The sequence below is a fragment of the Engraulis encrasicolus genome, chromosome 18, assembly GCF_034702125.1.
Source record: "Engraulis encrasicolus isolate BLACKSEA-1 chromosome 18, IST_EnEncr_1.0, whole genome shotgun sequence".
Classification (NCBI taxonomy): domain Eukaryota; kingdom Metazoa; phylum Chordata; class Actinopteri; order Clupeiformes; family Engraulidae; genus Engraulis; species Engraulis encrasicolus.
The window spans coordinates 39,104,503-39,127,002 of record NC_085874.1 but is presented as its reverse complement, the minus strand read 5'-3'; the positions used below and the strand labels follow the sequence as shown (position 1 = coordinate 39,127,002).

Below are 22,500 nucleotides of genomic sequence, written 5' to 3'. Positions count from 1 at the left end.
GTCCGGACTCGAACCGTGGTCCCCATGGTCATGCAAGCCCAAATGTGGGGGGGCTTAGCGCGCTGCGCCACAGCGCCCCCTCTATTTTTTTTTTTTACTTTGAAAATAATACAAGATGGTTGTGAACACGGGCCCAGGCACAGTTCTCGGTCGATCTGAATGTGTGTGTGCATGCAAGGAGAGTCTTGATGATGCTGGAGAGAACTGATATTTGTGTGTGCGTGTGCGTGCGCGTGTGTGCGTGCCTGCCTGCCTGCCTGCCTGCCTGCCTGCCTGCCTGCCTGCCTGCCTGCCTGCCTGCCTGCCTGCGCACATTTGTGCATGCATGTGTTTCTCTGTGCAAGTGTAAGTGACGATTTAGTGTGTGTTCTGTGTCTGTGTGTGTGTGTGTGTGTGTGTGTGTGTGTGTGTGTGTGTGTGTGTGTGTGTGTGTGTGTGTGTGTGTGTGTGGTGGTGTGTGTGTGTGTGTGTGTGTGCGTGCGCGTGTGTGCGTGCGCGTGTGTGTGTGCGAGAGCAAGAGCGAGAGCACAGCGAAAACAAAAACACAGACAGAAAATGGGAGCGATTAAGTGGTGGAGAAAGAAAAATGGGATTTACAGACTTTGCTTCGGAGAGAGGAGAAAAAAAGAGGCACTGCGTGCGTGTCTGAGTCTGAGAGCGAGAGAGAGAGAGAGAGAGAGAGAGAGAGAGAGAGAGAGGGAGAGAGGGATGCAAGGCAAGGCAAGGCAAGTTTATTTGTATAGTGCATTACATACACAGGTGCAACTCAATGTGCTTCACAAAATTAACAAATGCAAAAAGAAAGGAAACAGGGAAGAAAGAAGGATATAAATTAGAGTCGAAGAGGGATAGAGAGAAAGAGGGAGAGAGGGAGAAAAAGAGAGCGAGACTGCGAGGGTGAAAGTGTGTGTTGTATCGTCCACTGCAGCTGTTTTCTGGAGTGTGGAAGTGTGTCTGAGTGGCTGGTGATTGAGCTGGTTTGAAGTGGCCAGTGTTAGCTCTATAGAATGGGGGGAGAGAGAGAGAGAGAGAGAGAGAGAGAGAGAGAGAGAGAGAGAGAGAGAGAGAGAGAGAGAGAGAGAGAGAGAGAGAGAGAGAGAGAGACACTGCTTGTTCCTCCTCAGTGTCCCCAGGCGTTATGGACTGCAGCCTAGTAAGGTCCGGGGCAAATTACCACTGAGGAGTGGCTCTGGAAATACACACACACACACACACATACATCTACCTACACACACACACACGCACACCTACACACACGCACACGCACACACAAAACATCAACATGTCCAAGCCCGTTGTGAATGCACATAGCATACAGGCTCTCCTCCTATCTCTTCCATGCAGTACTACGCAGCACAAGAGCTGCCGCTCAACACACCCAGAGAACACAGTCCTACACATGACTAGACATGGGACTCTAGAATGCATTTAAAACTGATAGGAATGAGAATTTAATGAACACTGGATAATTGCAGATAATTGCACACATCCGAGCAGCATACGCAACACACACACACGCATACACACACACATCCATGTGCACACCCATGCACAAGCGCACAATGTGCACGCACACGCGCATGCACGCACACACACACACACACACACTTGCACGTGCAACACATCCAGACAAGGACACTCGTGCTTGCAAAATTCAGATAATGCATAGCATGCATACACGTGCATATCAGGCAAATACACACACTCTACGACACACCCGCATCCATCCACAGTCTGACTTGCACAACGTGGCAAATAGAGATGTAGGTGGTTGCTGACCTGCGATACACTTCACCAGGTGAGATGCCAGGAATTCCTCCCCCTCTTAAGGGCGGGTTATGCTTCCTACTTGTGCCACAGAGTGAGCTTGTCGCAGCCATGATGCAGTTAATTTTGGTTTATGCCCTGTTTTGAAGCACGGTCTGCGCGATGTCATTCCACGCTCAAACTGCCTTCAATACAAAGAGTAACCTAGACGTGTCGGCTGTTTTTTAAGCTTCACAGACCCGACGACAATGAAAATGAAACATTACATCTTTATATCACGTGCATGTTTGATCGCACTGACAGCCACCGTGGTAGTTTGGAACAAATGAAGAGCTCACAGTCCGTAGACCGACGAAGGTTAGAACAAGGAAGTAGGCCTAGCTTGTTCTCGACTCGAGGACAGAGCAGTCTGGTCGAAAAGACCACCAACCACAATACCTTCACCCTTGAACTGTCCCGCACCTTAGAAGCACAACCCCCCCAATACCCCTCCCCCCCCCAAACCCTAATACCAACACCCCTGAACTATCCCCCTCATCTACACACACACGCGCATACACACATACACACTCGCGCACACACACCTCCCTGTCTACACACATGCATGCTCACACACAGGTACGCATAGCACGCGCACTCACGCACGCACACCTCATTCCCTAATCTGAAGGTATGCTCGACACATCACCCCTCCCTGTCAACAAACATGTGCACACACACACACACACACACACCCCTCCCTGTCTACAGACATGCATGCATACCACTATCACACTCACTCATCTCTCTCTCGCACTCTCCCCCAACGCACATATTCACATACAGACTTGTTAAAAGCCATCTCAATCTCATCTTGTTTACATACACGCCTTCTTCTCCCTACTTAGAAACTCTCTACGGGCAGCAGGCCGAGAGAGAGAGAAAGAGGGACAGAGAGAGAGAGAGAGAGAGAGAGAGACAGAGAGAGAGAGAGAGAGAGAGAGAGAGAGAGACGGACAGAGAGAGAGAGAGAGAGAGAGAGAGAGAGAGAGAGACGGACAGAGAGAGAGAGAGAGAGAGAGAGAGAGAGAGAGAGAGAGAGAGAGAGAGAGAGAGACAGAGAGAGAGAGAGAGAGAGAGAGAGAGAGAGAGAGAGAGAGATGCAATGTGTGATTCCCTCCAGGACTAGGGGATAATTTATGCCAAATGACCCCTTTTGAGAGGCGTGGGAGTGGGGATGGGGGTGGTGGGGGTGGCGGCAGTAAACGACGTGTCCAGACAGGCTCCAGGGCAGATGGGCTTGCTCAGACTCTGTCTCCCACACAGACACAAACACAAACACACACACAAACCCCTCAATGAGAGAAGGAAGGGAAGATTGCAAACACACACACACAGTACACAGCTATGTAAGCCATCTCAGCTCAGTGAGGGAGTGAAGATGATGTGTAGACAACTACGCCGCTAGCATGCCAATAAACACACACAAACACACACACACCTCAATGACAGAGGGAAGGAAGGGAAGATTGACACACACACACACACACACACACACACACACACACACACACACACACACACACACACACACACACACACACACACACACACACACACACACACACACACACACACACACACACACACACACACACACACCTCAATGACAGAGGGAAGATGGACACACACACAGCTATGCTAGCCATCTCAAAACCTCAGAGCAAGAGACATTCAAATGGGGAGGGAGGGAGAGAGAGAAAGAGCAAGAGAGAGAGAGAGAGAGAGGGAGGGAGAGAGCGAACGAGCGAGCGAGCGCGAGAGAGAGAGAGAGAAGGGAAGCCTCACGGTGTCAAATTTTAGATTTGGGTAAATATTGACACTTTTTAATTTGCTTTCCAGAGGATGCTTGAGGTCTTCCAGCGCATCACCCTGTGAGACCCCTTGGCCAGTAGCCAGTTTAAACATATCCATGGCCGTAACTACCATTGAGGACACAGAGGTCATGTCCTCAGTAGTTTTTTTTTTTGAAAAAAGGTTCGCACACTCCTTTGGATTTTTTATTCTTTAAGTTATTTTTTCTTCTTTTTATTCATTCATTCATTGGCAATGACGTTTCGACCTCTCTGTCTTCCTCAGATTCCAAGACAGAGAGGTCGAAACGTCATTGCCAATGAATGAATGAATAAAAAGAAGAAAAAATAACTCAAAGAAGAAAAAAATCCAAAGGAAAGAAAAAATCTTTTTGTTCAGCATCAGGGATTGTGCACAAGCAACTCTCTACAACTCAGTATTTTTCCCCCCAGAAATTTTATATATATTTTATCTACAGGTATGAGTAAAATTGATCTATGATCAACAATGATAAATTCAATCTGATGAATTGTAAATGATAAATTCACCCCCATTTATCCTCAAGACAATGAATAACGAAAACGAAGTGTTTGACTGAAGAGTTTGAAGCACAGCATGCAGTACAGCACACAGTTATTGACCCCTGTATTTGAAAATGTCTCATTACGGCCCTGCGTGTTGCTACACACACATCCACACCTGCACGCCAGCTCCACACATCCCCTTCAAAAGACCTGGCACGAGGCTTTAAACGGCCTTCGCCAGTCAAGACCTTGGGCAGGATCCAGATGAAATCCAGGTAAGAAGAGCATCCATCCATGCCAGTTTCTCACAGGCACCCACACACATCGCTCGCTAGCTTTCAAAGAACTGCAAACGTGCACCAGTATATGCCGGAATGCGCACGCACACAGACACACATAGGCGCACACAGATGCGCACACAGACACACACATGCGCACACAGGCACACGCGCACACACAGGCACACGTGCACACACAGGCACACGCGTGCACACAGACACACGCGTGCACACAGACACACGCGTGCACACGTCAAAATAAGCCTGGAGCTAATTCTCCATCACTGCCACTCATGTGTCACTCAGTGCATCTGAGAACAGGACTAATAGCATGACGACATGAGCGCATGTCAATGTACAGTATCTGACAGGTGTCATTACACAACAACAACAACAGGTTTCCTTCCATCAATTAGATTACCATGAAACTTGGTTAAATGGTCCACATCAGAGAAAGTATCTACAGTAGCAACACTGGATAGCATTCCTGTGTGTGTGTGTGTGTGTGTGTGTGTGTGTGTGTGTGTGTGTGTGTGTGTGTGCGTGTGTGTGTGTGCGTGTGTGTGTGTGCGTGTGTGTGTGTGTGCGTGTGTGTGTGTGCGTGTGTGTGTGTGTGTGTGTGTCTGCGTGCGTCTGTGCGTGTGCGTCTGTGCGTGTGCGTCTGTGTCTGTTTGCGTGTGTGTGTGTGTGTTTGTCTGTACTGTCATCTTGCATTGCCAGTGTAATGCTGTTATTTGTACAGCACGGCTCACCATTGGGACAAACATGTTCATGTGTGCATGCGTGTGTAGTACAATGATGTTCTATAGTGCATGTGTCTGTGTGTGTGTGTATGGGAGTTAGCATGTGTGTGCGCGTGCGTGCGTGTGCATGTACGTGCATGTGTGTGTATGTACGTGCATGTGTGTATATGTGCGTGCATGTGTGTGTATGTGCGTGCGTGTGTGCGTGTTACTAAGCATTTCAATGGTGAGTCTTGTTGTACAAACGACAGCCCCAGCTCAGGGGAATGACTGACGCTTTCTAAATGAGTAACGGGAGTTCAGTGTGTACAATGTGTTTTGCCTGCGGGCTGAACAAGTCTAACTCTAGTCGATCACACTTGTGCATAATTTTTCTTGGCGACTACGGATATGCATGTGTAACTTTGTATAGCATAGTTTCGAATTACACTGAGGTTCATATTACGCATTATGATATGTTTTGAATGTGTAGAGGTAGGATTTAATAAGCTGTGCTTTTCCCACTCCTTTTCAGGTGTATTAAGTGTTTTTTATTTTCCCCATTGATATAATTTGTATTTTTAACCGAGAGGCTTATGACTTCTGCGGGTGGGGCTACGTTACTAGGCTAGAACATTCCATTATGTGACAACCTATTTTTTTCAAGTCTCCCTATGCCTCCACCAGCGTCTCCTCTTACCTGAATCCAAATACAAACCCAATCACTCATCATCTGTACACCAGTCATCTTAATACGAAAACGATCACTCATCACCCCCACACCAGCACCCGTCTCCTCTCACCTGAATCCAAACAGCATCTAAAATGACTAGCCATCCCCCCACCTCTTCCTCCCACTGAATCCAAACAGCATCTAAAATGACTAACGACCCCCCCCCTTCCTCTCACCTGAATCCAAACACGATCTAAAATGACTAGCTACCCCCCCTTCCTCTCACCTGAATCCAAACACGATCTAAAATGACTAGCGACCCCCCCCTTCCTCTCACCTGAATCCAAACACGATCTAAAATGACTAGCGACCCCTCTCACTGAATCCAAACATGATCTAATATGACTGGCCACCCCTCTCACTGAATCCAAACATGATCTAAAATGACTAGCCATCCCCCCTCTTCCTCTCACCTGAATCCAAACACGATCTAAAATGACTAGCTACACCCCCACCCCCCCCCTCCTCTCACCTGAATCTTAACAGCATCTAAAATGACTAGCGACCAGCGACCACCCCCTCCCCCCCTTCTTCTCACCTGAATCCAAACACGATCTAAAATGACTAGCCATCCCTCCCTTCCTCTCACCTGAATCCAAACATGATCTCGTCGTGGCGGAGGTGGGCGTCGTCATCGATGGACAAGATGGCCTCCGTTTCAACGGCGTCCCAGGGCAGGAAACGGTTATTCAGGCTGTTCTTCTCTGTGCGCACCACCTAGAGGAGAGGAGCGGACAGGAGAGGAAAGGAGAGGGGAGGAAAGGAGACAGGAGAGGAGAGGAGAGGGTGAAGGAGGGGGGGAGAAGAGGAGAGGAGAGGAGAGGGTGAAGGAGGGGTAGGAGAAGAGAGAGAGAGAGAGAGAGAGAGAGAGAGAGAGAGAGAGGAGAGAGAGAGAGAGAGAGGAGAGAGAGAGAGAGAGAGAGAGAGAGAGAGAGGAGAGAGAGAGAGAGAAAGAGAGAGGGGAGAGAGGAGAGAGAGAGAGAGAGAGAGAGAGAGAGAGAGAGAGAGAGAGAGAGAGAGAGAGAGAGAGAGAGAGAGAGAGAGAGAGGAAGGGAGAGAGGTAGAGAAACAGACATGGGAGAAAAGTGCTTCTGTCACAACTCTTCAACATTAAACAAGCACACAGCAGCACATGATCAAAACAAAATGACACCAAAAAAAAAATATTTTCCCTGGTGGCCTTCAAGAGACACATGGCCTAAAAACACTAAAACAACAACAAGGGGAAATAAATAAATAAATAAATAGAACGAAATAAATTGAAGGAAAGAAACACTGCTGGCGAAGGAAGGAAGGAAAGAATGTAGCCGCACAGGACAAGACAGTAGGGACGGGAGACGCAGCAGTCTGGATGACTGAAATCTCCTATGAGGATGCCTTTAATTAATGATGGGATTTTACATTCCACAGATGCTCCGTGATTATTGAAATGTCATTCAAACTTGCATATCTTTCTCACGTGCGCACTCTCTCTCTCTCTCGCTCTGTCTTTCTCTCTCGTTTTGTGTCCTGCTGCGGCAAACCAAACAGTAACATCATTAAAATTTAATCGCACATCCAGGGGACCACCAACAATGGACTAGGGTTAGGCTACTTAAAATGCAGGTTACGTCCAATCCTTTTTATGGCAGGGGAGGTTCGGTAAATCAGGGGTAGGCAATCGTATAAAGAAACTTCTGCTCTGGCTTGCACAATCATTTTAACAATATCAAGACTTGCACTTACAGTAAGACCCACTATAATAATAATGGCTTGTAATGTGTGGTGGAGTGATGGATGGATCATTTGATTTGCCTGTCCTGTCGTGGCCCATAGCTTTAAAAACTGCCCCCCTGAGAGGCATATGGGGCACCTAAGTCACGCCCTCTACTTCCTGGGTCATGGGGCAGAGGGAGTCAAAAAATGATTACTGGGCTTGAAAATGAGTGGTTTTTGGATTTGTGGTGCATAGGTGGAGGTCCAAGGTTTGGATTGGTGTCAAAAAAACACTCATTTTCAAGCCCAGAAATTATTTTTTGACTCCCCCTGCCCCATGAACCAGGAAGTAGAGGGCGTGACTTAGGTGCCCCATAGTGTTCAATGTCATGATGAAGTGAAAATAAATTATAATTTCCTGTTGGACAATGCAATCACGTGGTATTTTCCTACATACACACCACACACAGCATGCAGTGTGCACAGTGAAGTACGAGCTCTGCATTTAATCCATCACACATGAGCAGGACACAGCCGTAGCAACACACAGTAGGCCGGAGCAGAGTCATTGAAGTAAGAGTTCGCCATTGACATACATGTAGTTCTACTTTAGATCCAGGAAGTGAGCATCGGTCGAAAACAGAAAGTGCAGAAAAGCCTTTGATAAGAAGAGTTAAAGCGTTGCCATAGGATTCCGCAGGAACTTCCACCGACAAAACTGGCGGCGAAACCGACCGTATATGGTCAAAGATGGTCGACCTCGTGGTCCCATTCAGTTTTGCATAGCCTTCACTTAGTCTATGGAAACGGACGCTACATACGGACCCACCATTGGGGACTCTGAGAAGAATTGATATAACAACCGTTTTTGCGCATTTCAAAGCACACAATTGGGGGACTGTGTAATTACTTTACCTAAAATGACAACTTGTGTCAGAACAAAAGCAGCATGGTCTAATTTGGTACACACAACCTAGCCATGCTAACACAAACCTATGGCAGAGATGGGGTTAGCTAACCGTTAGCAGGACCCTACGAGGCTAGCGTAAACCCACACACTTCTCACCTGTGTTTTTTGCAGGTGCCTTAGTTTAATATGGGTTAAAAGCAGTGCCTACATGCGTAACCCATTTAACCCATTTTAGCCTGGAGACACATATATGCTGCATTCAGGCTCTTGAGATTTGAGGGGTTTTTTTTATTAAAATGTCGGTATGTTAGAGCTGAATGAACACATTCTAATGCAAAATGAGGGTCCTGGCTTTTAAATGCAAATTTTACGTGCTTCGGAGACTGAGATATTTAGGATTTAATATACCGGTACCACAATGGGGCACCTAAGTCTCCACCCCTTCCGGGCGGCTTCTGGGGCTGGCAACGGAAAAACTTTTGACTGGGCTGTAATGGACTGATCAAAGCTATTTTCCGACCCACCTCGCATTTCCCCGTCGATCACACATATGCTGTGCCTCAGAATTAATAACAACCAATTGTGTGCTTGTTGACTTCACTTGGCAAGCGATTTTTGAGTTGTGAGTGTGCAAAAATATGTAATTATTTGGACTACACAACAGACGTCGCATGTCCGACGTGCAGCCACTTAAGCCACGGTGCAGCGGTAGGGTTGGCTGTGCCTCGGTTCACGTCAGATATGCGAGGCGCAAGTGTAGTCTCCAACACAGTTTTGCACAAAAGCTAAAATAACGTTTCTTGCGTGCCGAAAATGAGTGGTGTTACGACGCAAATCCAAACCTTTCAAATTCACTGTCATCATATGTGAAATCCGGAGCACATGCCACACGGGATGAGGATTTAGCTTGACTCGCTCCATTAACTCGCATTCAAAATTTTGCGAGCTCCTGCCCCATGGATCGGAAGTAGAAGGGCGTGACTTAGGTGCCCCATAGGCAGAGGGCGCCCTTTCCCAAAAAGGGCTTAGGCTAAAACTCACCACGATGGGCAGTCCGATGAGTGAATGGGCTAACTGATTGAGTACTGTAGAGCAGTGATTCTCAAAGTGTGGTCCGGGGACCACTGGTGGTCCGCGACAGAGCTCAGGTGGTCCGCAAAGGGATTTCTAGCTAGCAGAAGGCTAGCATTTGTAACATAATTACAAAGCCAAACATGCCTCTAGTCATATTTTCACCACAATAAGACAGGGTTTTAAAATGGGAATAAAAAGTAAGTGATCTGCATCAATATTAAGTGTCGAAATAGCACTCGTCAACTCTCAATTCAGTTGACAGGTGGTCCCTGAACATTTTTGGGGGGACATAGTGGTCCTCGGTCTGAAAAAGTTTGAGAATCACTGCTGTAGAGTGACATTTAAAAGCAGTGGCTTCCCGTGTACTCACCACGATGGGCAGTCCGATGTCGGGCCAGATGAGGTCGTCGGAGGGCGGCTTGGGCGAGTTCCAGACGACCACCACCTTGTTGAGGTAGAGAGAGAGAGAACGAGAGACAGAGAGAGAGAGAGAGAGAGAGAGAGAGAGAGAGAGAGAGAGAGAGAGAGAGAGAGAGAGACAGACAGACAGATTTATTTCTTTGCAGACTTTTTTTCTGTGTCCCAAGGACAAAAGACCAAGTGCAATGGGTTATCAAGGTATAATCTTACAGAGTTGGATCCTTTTTTACCTTGTTGAGGTAGGGCAGATCATGAATTGTCTTAGCAGAAATAAGGTAAATATTGACACTTGTATGATCGTACAGAGTTGGATCCTTTTTTACCTTGTTGAGGTAGGGCAGATCATTAATTGTCTTTGCAGAAATAAGGTAAATATTCACACTTGTATCAAAGAAGGTGGATCTAAGAAGAAGCGTCATTTTGTTTCTTTTCCGGTATCCACTTTATGTCGGGTGAACGCCCCTTTAGGAGACTTTCGGTTAGGAGACCTTCGGACCTTGAGCACACGCTTTTGCATTGACTGGGCGTGTTTTGCGTTATCTTGGTTTGATTCAGTATTTTTGCTTGTATGATCTTACAGAGTTGGATCCCTCTTTACCTTGTTGAGGTAGGGCAGGCCGTTGAGGCGCTCTAGCGAGTTCATCAGCACCTCCTCACGCTCGTACGTCAGCATGACCACCGTGAACTGCTCCCGGGGCGTGTTGCCGCCCAGCGCTGCCTGGAACTCGCGTCCCGAGCCCCCGGAGCCGCCGCCGATGGGCCGGAAGCCCGTGCCCGAACCCAGGAACTTGGCCTCGGAGGGCAAGACCGGGTCGAAGGGCGTGTGGGGGAAGAGGTGGAAGGGCCCCGGCGCCCGGTTCCAGGTGCGGTACAGGTCCGCGGCGGTGTAGGTGAAGTTGCGGAGGAAGCGCGGCGAGGCGTAGGGCGGCTCGGTCTCCACGGGCCCCAGGTCCAGGTCGCCGTTGTCGGCCATGTTGGCGTCCGTGCCGGCCAGCTTGCCCGCCTTGTGGGGGATCTCCACCGCCGGCTCCTCGCGGATCGGCGCCGCCGGGACCTGCCGTGATGAACCACATTAACATTATACTTAATGATTACTAAATTAGACTGCGAGAATGGATCAGCGCCGTCGGGACTTGTGGTAGCGCGTGACATTGACAATTAGTGATGTAGTTAAGACCACTTAGTCCGAGACCAAGACCAAGACCAAGACCAAGGCAGACCAGTCAACACCAAGACCAGGTCAAGACCTAGAACAAGGCATTAGCAAGACAGGATGACACTAAGTCAAAACCAAAAACAGACGATCCCTTGAGCGCAAGAGATGACATGATCACACACTACGTAGTGTGAACTGAACAACAAAAGCGCCATAATGAAATTCGGCTCTATGGCCTAGAATTAACACACTGTGTTACACCGTTGTGTTATGGTAAGGTCTTGTGGAGAGCATGATTGGCTTAGTTTATGCGCAAAACCACGTAAAAAAAAATCTTAAGACCTAGCCTGGTTTTGCCAGACCACATGAATTACTTTGTAATTCACTTTTGCACTTGGGTGGGAGGAGTGAGTGGCCAGTATATTATTAAATTGTACATTATTGTATTCTATATACCTGTGCGCTGGTGCATTTAATACTGTGTTATGGTTTGCTGTATACCTGTACGCTGGTGCGTATGCTGGCTAGGATATTATGACATTATATATTTGGTCCAGGAAGACAGATGCTGAGGCACTCAAGGTTGCAATTTTTTTTACTTTTTTATTTGGCTACAATGCCTACGCGTTTCGGCCCTTATGGCCTTCTTCAGGGCGTATAAGGGCCAAAACGCGTAGGCATTGTAGCCAAATAAAAAAGTAAAAAAAATTGCAACCTTGAGTGCCTCAGCATCTGTCTTCCTGGACCAAGTTTGAGAGCCCCTACACTGATGAGCACCAAGGAAAAAAGGTGAAGACCCAGAAGCACTCCAATTACCTGCTTGTGTTTGACATTATATATTATTGTATTCTGTACGCTGGTGCATATGCTGGCTAGGATATTATTGTATTGTTACACCTGTATGCTGGTGCGTATAATACTGTGTTATTGTATGCTGCATACCTGTATGCTAGTGCGTATGGCCAGTATGGTACCGAGCAGCATCTCTCTTAAGTACATTAACATCACTAACATTATTGTGCTATTGTATGCTGGTGCGTATGCTGGCTAGGATGTTATTGCATGCTGCATACCTGTATGCTGGTGCGTATGCTGGCCAGGATATTATTATATTATTGTGTTATTGTATGCTGCATACCTGTACGCTGGTGCGTACATTGGCTTGGATATTATTGTTTGCTGCATACCTGTATGCTGGTGCGTATGCTGGCCAGGATGGTGCCGAGCACCGTCTCGGAGGTGGAGAAGTAGGTCTCCCAGAGGAAGCGCCCCTGCCGCCGCATGGCCAGCAGGTCGTTATCCGACAGGCTGCGCAGCAGGAAGTGGAGCTCGGTGATGCGGGGCTTGGGCACCAGGATGGCCGCCTCGCTCCAGCGAATCAGGTGGTGGTACGGCAGCTTGGAGTGGTCGCCCAGGACGACAGGGATGGCGCCCACCTCCAGAGCCTCGAAGAGACGCATCCCGCAGCCCGCCGAGGCGATCAGCTGGCCGTCGCCCGGGGCGATGACCAACGAGAAGGTGGAGGCCTTGAGGACCTCCAGGCGCTCCTCCCGCTCCCCGCACAGGGCCCACTCGGTGGGGAGGCTGGGCCGCGGGCGGTTCTTACAGGTGAACTCCACCAGCACCTGCGGCGGTTACAACGCAACATTGTAGGTCAAACTGGGTGGGCGGTTAGACGCTAATAGATGCATGTGACCAGTGATCTATGTAGAACGCAGGTATACGCCATATACTCACTTGAAAATTTCGGGGATTTCAGTATACCCACCCAAAATCGATTGATCCATCATTTAGAATAGCACAATTATATACAGCATATACCCACCTCAAAATATGCTCAAATATACAGTATACCCACCACAAAAAAAGAAGACTACACCATTGCATGTGACCACTGGAAAGGCTATGTCATGCAGTTTCTAGTTTGTACAATATGCTGTAAAAGCAGCTTTAAAAATAGCATTCACACAAATGACAAACGACACAAAATCTTTTCAGGGGTCCTTGCCAAGGTGGGAGGTGGATGGTGCCTTAAAACGGTGCCTAAAGAAAAAGTTTGAGTAAATTCATGATATAGGTTTAATTCTTTTTTTTATTATTTAAAGCTACGAATGTATCCCCAATGACTGCCATTAATTTTCCATTTGCTCACAGTCAAGTAGGGCCTGGAACTATTTCACGTTACAATGGACATCAACGGAGAGTGGACGCACTCCTTTAACCCATTTTGTCCTAAGCCCCTTTTGGGAAAGGGTGCCCCTCTACCTATTAAATCCTGAATATCTCAGCCTCCGAAGCACATACAAACAATGAAATGAGATACATGTAAAAGCCAAGACCCTCCCCTTCCATTGTAATGTGTTCATTCAGCTCTAACATACCCACATAGTTAACAAAAAAACTGCTAAAATCTCAAAATCCTGCAAAAAACGTACATGTCTCTCCAGGACACAATGGGTTAAATTAAAAAACGCCCCTGACCTGGTCGAGGTGGCTGTCCTGCACTGCCTTGAGCGTGGTGATGATGCGGTCGTCGTAGTCGGCGGGGCCGTCGCCCTCCATCTCCTCCTCGAAGGACTGGGGCGGGGCCTCCAGCAGGCTGCTGCGAAGAGACTCCACCTTCTCGCCCTGGAACGTGAACAGGTACTTCCTCTTCACCGGAACCTGACGGGGGAGAAGAGAGACGTCCCGTTGGAATGAAGAACAAAAACACACGTCCCAGTAAACCAAGCTATATAGGATAGGCATTAGGCAGCCACAAATAGAACTCACAAGTGGGTGACATCAACTTGTATGCAGTGGATTAGCATTTAACCACATCGTGTTCTAAGTGGAATTCAAAAAACTTGAGAAAGGCCAGACGGGCCGAAACGTTGTTTTGTAAATAAATTGCAGCACGATGGACAAGAGTGTGCGGTATCTTCTCCTACAAAATTGATCTTGCACCCGCTACCTGCACCTCGAAACCTCTGGTGTGCGTTGGTTACCTCCTTCAAAAGATAAGCGGAATTCCCACCACGTTACGGGCCATAGAGATTAAGGTTTGACAAAAATACAAGACAGCCGTCAACAACCGACATTCGCGTGTCCCGCATCCTTCCCTTATTAGCGACAGGCACAGCACAACCACATGGACGTGTTGACCAAACGAAACGTAACGATAACAAAGCAATGTTGCTATGCCTCAGCCCTTTTCACAGGGCTTGCGAACTCTATTCAGTAGGTAAAGAATGCGTAACTCCAACGTAGAGTACAGTACAGTGCCTGAGATGCCTGACAGAGATGCGTGACTTATACCTGTGGAGGGACCACAAATAAGCTGATATGACATAATAAATATGTTCTAGACTCAGTCTCAAGTGTGCAGATAGGCATTATGCAGGCGGGTCAAAGACGTCTGTCATTCGGTGTTACGGACACCTTCCGCCGACTGTAACTGCGGAAAAAAAAAGATTTTTAAATTGTTTCAAGTGAATGGATGACAGCGAGGCTTTCATGAATTCCCTGTAACAATAAATAAATAAAAAGAGTCATGTTTTTTACAGTTACAGTCAGCAAAAGGCATCCGTTACACTGAATGACAATGCCATTTTGCACGTTTTTGACCCAGGCATAAATACAGTAGGTAAAGAACACGTAATACCAATGTACAGTACAGTCGAGCTTGGATGACTTATACCTGAGGGGGCACTTCCAGGAAGTTTGGTTCCGAGAGGGCGTGTACCAGCGGCGCCACCACCAGATCGAAGCCCTCGCGGTACTGGCTCTCCAGGAAGGTGGACTGGGCCACCGCCGCCCGGCCCGTGCTCACGTTGTACAGGAAGTTCTGGGTGAGCGACTTCCTGGACAGGTGCACCAGCAGGTGGTTGTGGCCGTCGGACCTCCAGTACGGGAGCTCTCGCAGCTAATAACAATAACAACAACAACAATAATAATAATAAATAATAATAATAAATATAATATTACATTGGAGTGCAATTTCAAACTTCTGTGGTCTGTGTGTCCCTGTTACATTGATTGCTGACAATTACTGAAAGTACACTGTGACGTTAACTAATAATTACAATAACAACTGTATTTGTATCGCACAATTCATACAAGACGTGCAGCTTAATGTGCTCAACAGTTAGACTAACAACAATATATAAAAACAAATAGATGAAAATTAAATGAAAAATAGAATATATAGACATACATAGAATACGGTTGATTTTAAAAAAGTACACATGAAAAAGGCAAAAGCTATGGGGTCAAAATATGTTGAGTCAATATATAAGTATATAATAATATAATCATAATATAATATAATAATATAATAGAACATAATACAATAATATAATCAATATATAAGTAATAATAAAACATCTAAAAACGGCACCTGCTTCTCCAGGTCGGAGGGAGGGGGCATGGAGGAGGAGGAAGAGGAGGAGGGGGGTGCGCCTCCCCCCGAGGCCAGCTCCTGCAACTCCCCCACCAGCACCACGTACAGGCAGGCGATGGCGGGGTCGTCCGTCACGTAGATGTTGCTCTTGACCGCGGCGGCGAAGGCCTGCTTGACCAGCGGGTCGATGTGCTCGCCCCACGGGTACGAGGCGCTGTCGTAGACGTACACGGGGAAGCCCGAGGTCATGGGGCAGCGGGCGTAGTCGAAGCACGAGCGCAGCCGGCACGCCCGCGGCGACTTGGGCGGCGGCAGACCCGGGTCGTCCTTGTCGGGTACCAGCCGCACGGGCAGCGAGAGCTTGGGCTGGTTCTGGGCCATGAGCTCCTGTGGAGAGGGGGGGGGGGAGAGAGAGAGAGAAACAGGAAGAGAGAGAGAGAGGGAGAGAGAGAGAGAGAGAGAGAGAGAGAGAGAGAGAGAGAGAGAGAGAGGGAGGGAGAGAGAGATGGACAGACAGACAGAAAGAGAGAGACAGAGAGAGAGAGAGAGATTCAGACAGAGAGAGAGGGGGACAGACACAGAGAGAGAGAGAGAGAGAGAGAGAGAGAGAGAGAGAGAAAGAGACAGGGACAGAGAGAGCGAGAGAGCGAGAGAGAGAGAGAGAGAGAGAGAGAGAGAGAGAGAGAGAGAGAGAGAGAGAGAGAGCGAGAGAGAGCGTGAGAGAGAGAGAGAGAGAGAGATGTCCCCAGGGAGGGGGGGATTCGTGTTAAGCTTAAAAAGTCACTGCAACACGCGCAACACTCATACGGTATATTCAGACAACACATGGAATGCAATACAATCAGAACTACACATGGAAAAAAATTAAATAAATTATATTTAAAAACCCACCAACACCACTTAGTATGCACTTGCTGTTCTGTATATGTCCTGTGCACTTTGTATCTGCTAGTGATGTTGACTATGATTATGTCTTCGGTTGTAAGTCACTTTGGTCGAAAAGCGTCTGCCAAATGCAACATCATGAAACGTCAAATGAAACGTCATGCAATGTAATGTAACATGGTTTCCTTGTGTTAGGCTTTAACAGTCACTGAAACACTCATACAGCATTTTGGGACAATACATGGAATGCAATACAAACACAGAACGCACATAAAAAAACAAAACTAAAAATGACACATTAAAATCGCATGTCACCTTGTAGGAGTGCTCGGTCTGGCTGATGACGTTCTTGAGCTGCAGCAGGTCCTGCTTGGCGCTGTCGATGCTGCGTTTGCAGGCCTCGATGCGCAGGTTGAGCCGCGCAATCTCGCCGTTCAGCTCCTGCCGCTTGGCCTCCAGCTGCAGCAGCTCCTCACTCACGGACTCGCGGATGCGGCACAGGTCCTGCACGTGCTTGGCCTCGCACAGTTCGCCACCGGGTCGCGGGCCGAAGATGCGCTTGTCGGGCCCGCCGGCCTCGTCGATGGTGGTGAGGTAGTAGTGGGCGATGAGCGGGAAGAAGACCAGGATGAAGAAGAGCATGAAGCTGAGCCAGGTGAGACGCACGCGCCGGAACACCCAGGGCTGCCCGCCGCCCCCACCCCCACCGCCGCCACCGCCAAGCCCGCCACCGCCACCCATGCCCCCGCCCAGCAAGCCGCCACCACCGCCGTTACGCTGCATGGCTCAGTGGCTGGGGCCGGTCGGCCAGTCGGCCAGTCGGCGGGATTCGCGGTCGGACGCGGTTACGTCACGGCCGGTTGGTCGGCTACCTCACTCTCCCTCGGACTGGGTGTGGACGAGACTAGAGCGTCGACACGGGGGGTCAGCAGCGGAACCCATGCTTTGACCTTGTCCACATTGCAGGGGGTTTAAAAAAAAAAAAAAAAAAAGTTAAAAGTTGTAGATCCAAAACAACAAAAAACAAGAATGATCAATGACGTTTTCACTTGAGCGGTTCCTCTCTCAACAGTGTAGCGCTAAACCTCCTATGCATCTCCAAGTCTTCGTCAGGGATGTCGACGCCTCACAACTCTTGCTAATCCACAGGGCCATCAATGAAATGAAGGGGAATTTCATCTTCTGTCTTTCACGCAGCGAGCATCACAGACACATGTAACGGGAAGAAGTGCCCCTTCGCTTCATAAAAGGACTGTCAGTCAGTCAGTGAGTGACTCAGTTGGTCGGGTCGGGTAGGGTAGGGGGGAGGCAGTAACCCTCCAGGGCTACCCGAGGAGATGGCAGCTTTCCTGGGCAGAGGCAGCAGATGGCAGGGGGGGCCCTGCTGGGAATACCATGGGAGTCATGGGTACCCTCCTCCAGCCTGCGCTGATGCACCATGGGTATTCTCCAGCCTGCTATGACGGACCATGGCTCAGCACCCCTCTCCTCTCTCCTCTAGCTGCCCATGCGTAAGGATGGAGAAAGCAGATGAGAGGATCGCTGCCTTGTGGTGTTGGTGTTGTTGTTGGGGGGGTGTTCGGGACAATGGACGCCTTCAGACGTGCAGGATCTATACCAGAGAGAGAGAGAGAGAGAGAGAGAGAGAGAGAGAGAGAGAGAGAGAGAGAGAGAGAGAGAGAGAGAGAGAGAGAGAAAAGAGTTTGATTAAATGTGGAAAAAGACAAATCAGCACTAATATTCATGCTAACACTGAAAATGTCATCAGATGTGCGCTGAATCTGTTGCTCAATGCAGTAACTGAACCATGCATCTTTATTTTGAATAGCCCATTGAGAGTAAGTTATATGGAAAAAACTATATAAAATTTCACAGAATTGAGTTGAAACAATTTTTTTTGCCATTTGTCTACATACTTCCAAAAGGAAGGCTACGCTACGTGAAACACATTCCCCTCTGCTTGAGCTTGTGTGCGAGTGCAGAACAGACTTGCAAACCAACACTCGTGCAGAGCACCACTGTGCGTTTCTCTATAACAGTGATCCTCAAAGTGTGGTCCGGGGACCACTGGTGGTCCGTGACAGAGCTCAGGTGGTCCGCGAGGGGAATTCTACATCTCCAAGACAAGCTAGCAGTAGCCTATTTGTAGCATAATTACAAAGCTAAACATAGCTTAAGACTTATATTCATCAATAAGACAGGCTTCTATGTGAATAAAAAGTCAGTGATCTGCATCAAAATTAGCTTTGTGACAGGTGGTCCCTCAACATTTTTAGGGGGACAAAGTGGTGCTCTGCTCGGTCTCAAAAAGTTTGAGAAACACTGGTCTATGGCTCTTCACAAAGCTCTCCACCCATCGGTGTTTGCATGGATGTGACGTTCAGCAGAGCAAAGGCGTAGGTTTGGCTTGGAAAGTGATGGGGACATTGATATGGTTAATTGTCCAGGAGTGCTATTTTTTGCATTATAACTTACTTGTGAAAAAGTGGTGGGGACAAGCTAGGTTCAATACCTCAAAAGGGGTATGGACATGTCCCCACCATCCACAATACACCCATGCAGCATAGGGCTGAGAGTGAGAGTCAAAGCAGTGAAATGCTTCAAGCATGTTCATGAGTCACCAACACTGCTGCTGCCGCTGCTACTCTGGAACAAACGAATGGCACACAGCTGTGCTAATGTATCCAGCATGCCAAGTCCATAAACCCTTTAGGAATGCCACTCTGATTATGGAATGAACTAGCCCTAGTAAAAGCCAGGGCACTTAGCGCTTGCATTTTCTCATTCTCCTTTTATAACTGTCTAAAATCTCAGCTGAGGAAGAGTGCATCAGTCAAAATGTACAGTACAGTAATAATGTTAGCATGTACTGTAAAGCATGGTAACACGACGAGTCATCTCACCAAATCTGCTGTAATTTTAACTTGCCCCATCAAAAGCTATGGCACTTATCTGTTTTCTCATTTTCTCACTTTTAGATGTGTGGCTAAAATCTCAGATGACCAAGAGGGGATAAGTGAAGATGTGGTATGGGAAGCATCATGCAAGCATGGGAATGAGTCACTGCTGTATTTTAAAACGAGCGATTGCCGCACGGCTGCACAGATGTCTCTAGCGTGCCAACTCTGCAGGCTACAAGCCAAAACAAGAGCCCTCGGAGAAGTGAGGCACTGATCAAAGCACAGCCGACCTAGGCCTAATAAAAGCTGTGGCACCTACTGGTTTTGATTTTGTATGTTTCTATTTCTTGTCTTTAAAGAGGGAAAGAAACCACAGATTCCAGACAGAGGGCATAAGCAGATCCACACTCCGGTTCGGCAGAGACGTATTATGGTTTCCTACAGTGCTTCTCAGCCTTTTTTGAACAAACGCACCCATGACGCCATCATAAGGCTCCCAATGCCCCCTTGACCTCCTCGTAAGCCTGGCACCACCCCCATTAGTATTAAAAAATAAAATGGACTAATGGACTTCAATGGCAACGAAGCACCACCCCCTCTCAGCTGAATCCTAGTCAATTTCCAACGCCCCCCGGAGGGCTGTAGAACCCCCACTGCCCTAACATAACACCAAAACAAAAACTGATGAAGTTTCTTGGATGCAGAAGGAACAGTCTTTAAAACTCGCAAAAAGAAATTCACTTGCTTAGTCACAACTTTCAACTCCGGTGTACTTCACACTACAACGAATCAGTGTGTTCCTTCCTAGGGCATTTTTTTCCCCAAACATGGGTGTGTGTACCACTAGGGGCACGTGAGCACACTGCACAGCACACGTTATGTGGGAAGACATAGTAATAATAGATGAATGCAGCAGTAGAGGAAGAAATCTAGAGCACAAGTTAGGGGGCATTCATGAAATGACAAAAAGACTTGGGAGGTACGCAAGACAAGAAAGGTTGGGAAACACCGTCAATGGCAACCAAGCACATCAATGGAAACATGAGCCGCTGTTTACAATCAAGTTGATTGCGTGTGCGTGTGACTGGCATTCCACGCCACAGAGCGACGTCTCAATCAGCGAACAGGAAGGAAGCTGGCTGCTCATGACCTGATCACCATGGTGATCAAAAAACAAGCCGAAAACACTATGCAACTATTTTCGAGGAGAAGTCCTTGACTGAAAGTGAAACGATGCCACTCCTGCTACTCGACTCCTGACCCGCCAGGTTGTTTGGGGGGGGGGAGTATTTAACCAGTGCGCTCCCACATCCTCCTCCATGACTGAGGTACCCTGAGCATGGTACCGTCCCGCCGCACTGCTCCCTTGTGGCGCCATTGGGGGCTACCCCCTTGCACGGGTGAGGCATAAATGCAATTTTGTTGTGTGCAGTGGACACTTGTGTGCTGTGGGGTGCTGTGTAACAATGACAATGGGAGTTGGAGTTTCCCAGTTGGGCTTTCACTTTCAAAAAGAAAAGTTCCACCAGTAGTCCACCTACTTTGGCCTACGTGCCATTAAAACTGACATTTTTTTCTTCTTCATGTTTAAAAGATGTGTAGTGTAAAAGGCAAGCATAGCGAACACTGACATTTCAAAGGCTTTGCACTGTATGGTACTTAGGGCCAATCCCATTTGTACTTTTCTACCCTTACCCCTACACCCCTTACCCCTCCAAACGGAGTCTGCCTGTCCAAACCCCTCCTTTTTCAGGGCTACAAAGCCTATACTGCTGTTGCTTTTAACAATAACACAGACTTACTGACTGAATAATTAAATCTGGAGGGCGCTATTGCAATGTAACTGGGTTTTTAAAAAAACAAAAAAAAACATCAAATGCCCCCTGCTTCACAGAAGAAAAGCTACACTGCCGGCTACAAACCGAATACCACAACACTCGACGCCTGTCAAGAGAGGTGTTGATGAGTTTGCGTTGGAGGATTTGTAATCCGTGTGGCGAGACCAGAACATCGGAGCTACAGTCAGACAGACAGACAGAGCAAAAAGCAAAGAAAGTGGAACAGAAGCAGCTTGGTTACCATGACAGCCTCGACTAGCCTTTTAATAAGTGTGTGTGTGTGTGTGTGTGTGTGTGTGTGTGTGTGTGTGTGTGTGTGTGTGTGTGTGTGTGTGTGTGTGTGTGTGTGTGTGTGTGTGTGTGTGTGTGTGTGTGTGTGTGTGTGTGTGTGTGTGTGTGTGTGCGCATGTGTACTTCCTCTGATGAAACGGCGTTCTTATTGAAAAAGAAGGGCCCCGGGCTGATCACATTGCTATGGACGTTTGTAAAGGAAGAGTAATAATGTAGAAACACAAAAGGGAAACTCAGGCACGCACAAGGCGCACGCACAAGGCGCACACACACGCACACACACAAGGCGCACGCACACAAGGCGCACGCACAAGGCGCACACACACGAACACACAAACACGCACACTCAAAAGAACACACGCACACAGACTGATGGGCACGGCACGGGCACACACAAACTGACAGACTTACAAGCTGTCCACACACACGCACGCTCACTCAAAAGAACACACAGCACACACACAGAGACTGATGGGCACGACACAGGCACACACAAACGGACACACACACAAGCTGTACACGGGTGGTTGACGTTTAAGGGCGTAACGAAAAAAAAAAAAAAAGTTTTTCAAATTCGTGAAAAAAATGATGGATAAAAATTGGAAAAAAATAGAAAAAAATAAAGCACTTAGTGGTCTGTGGAATTTCACCTTATTTTTGCCATTTTTGGGAAAATGTGTCCTGCATCAACACATAGCATAGGCATGTCACACCGCAGGAAAATGGAGTCACACCACAGAGAATTCACTGCATTATGGCTATTTTAATCCTTTTGTATACATGACTGACATCTGAGCTCATGCTAACTTGATAATGATATTGTGTTTAATCTTAATATGTGTTTTCATTAATAAAAAAACTTTTTTTTCCTCCTATAAGAGCAGTCACACCACAGGACACCATAAAATGAACCTAAGCATTGCTTAACAGAAAGATTGCAATATGAAGACATATTAAGAGGTTAAGAGTCACCTTAAACTTCCACAGCACTCTCCAATAACTGAGGTACTGACTGGTTAGGAGCCAGTCTTTAAGACCCTTGTAGTTGGCCTTGCAGCTGCCCATTCACAAACATTGACATACATGTCACCCC

The 22,500-nt window shown here is 47.7% G+C and overlaps 1 protein-coding gene across 1 annotated transcript in view; it reads right to left on the bottom strand.

Annotated features, from left to right (window-relative positions):
- Positions 1-22,500, bottom strand: part of extl3 (exostosin-like glycosyltransferase 3) — a 77,367-nt gene that overhangs the window by 16,496 nt on the left and 38,371 nt on the right. The window contains exons 2-9 of the mRNA XM_063223594.1: positions 16,694-17,990; positions 15,491-15,880; positions 14,792-15,016; positions 13,594-13,776; positions 12,300-12,737; positions 10,555-11,010; positions 9,907-9,981; positions 6,447-6,574 (exon numbers count right to left, since the gene is read on the bottom strand). Coding sequence (XP_063079664.1) covers positions 6,447-6,574; positions 9,907-9,981; positions 10,555-11,010; positions 12,300-12,737; positions 13,594-13,776; positions 14,792-15,016; positions 15,491-15,880; positions 16,694-17,161 — 2,363 coding nt within the window. The 5' untranslated portion in view covers positions 17,162-17,990. The remainder of the gene's footprint in view (positions 1-6,446; positions 6,575-9,906; positions 9,982-10,554; positions 11,011-12,299; positions 12,738-13,593; positions 13,777-14,791; positions 15,017-15,490; positions 15,881-16,693; positions 17,991-22,500) is intronic.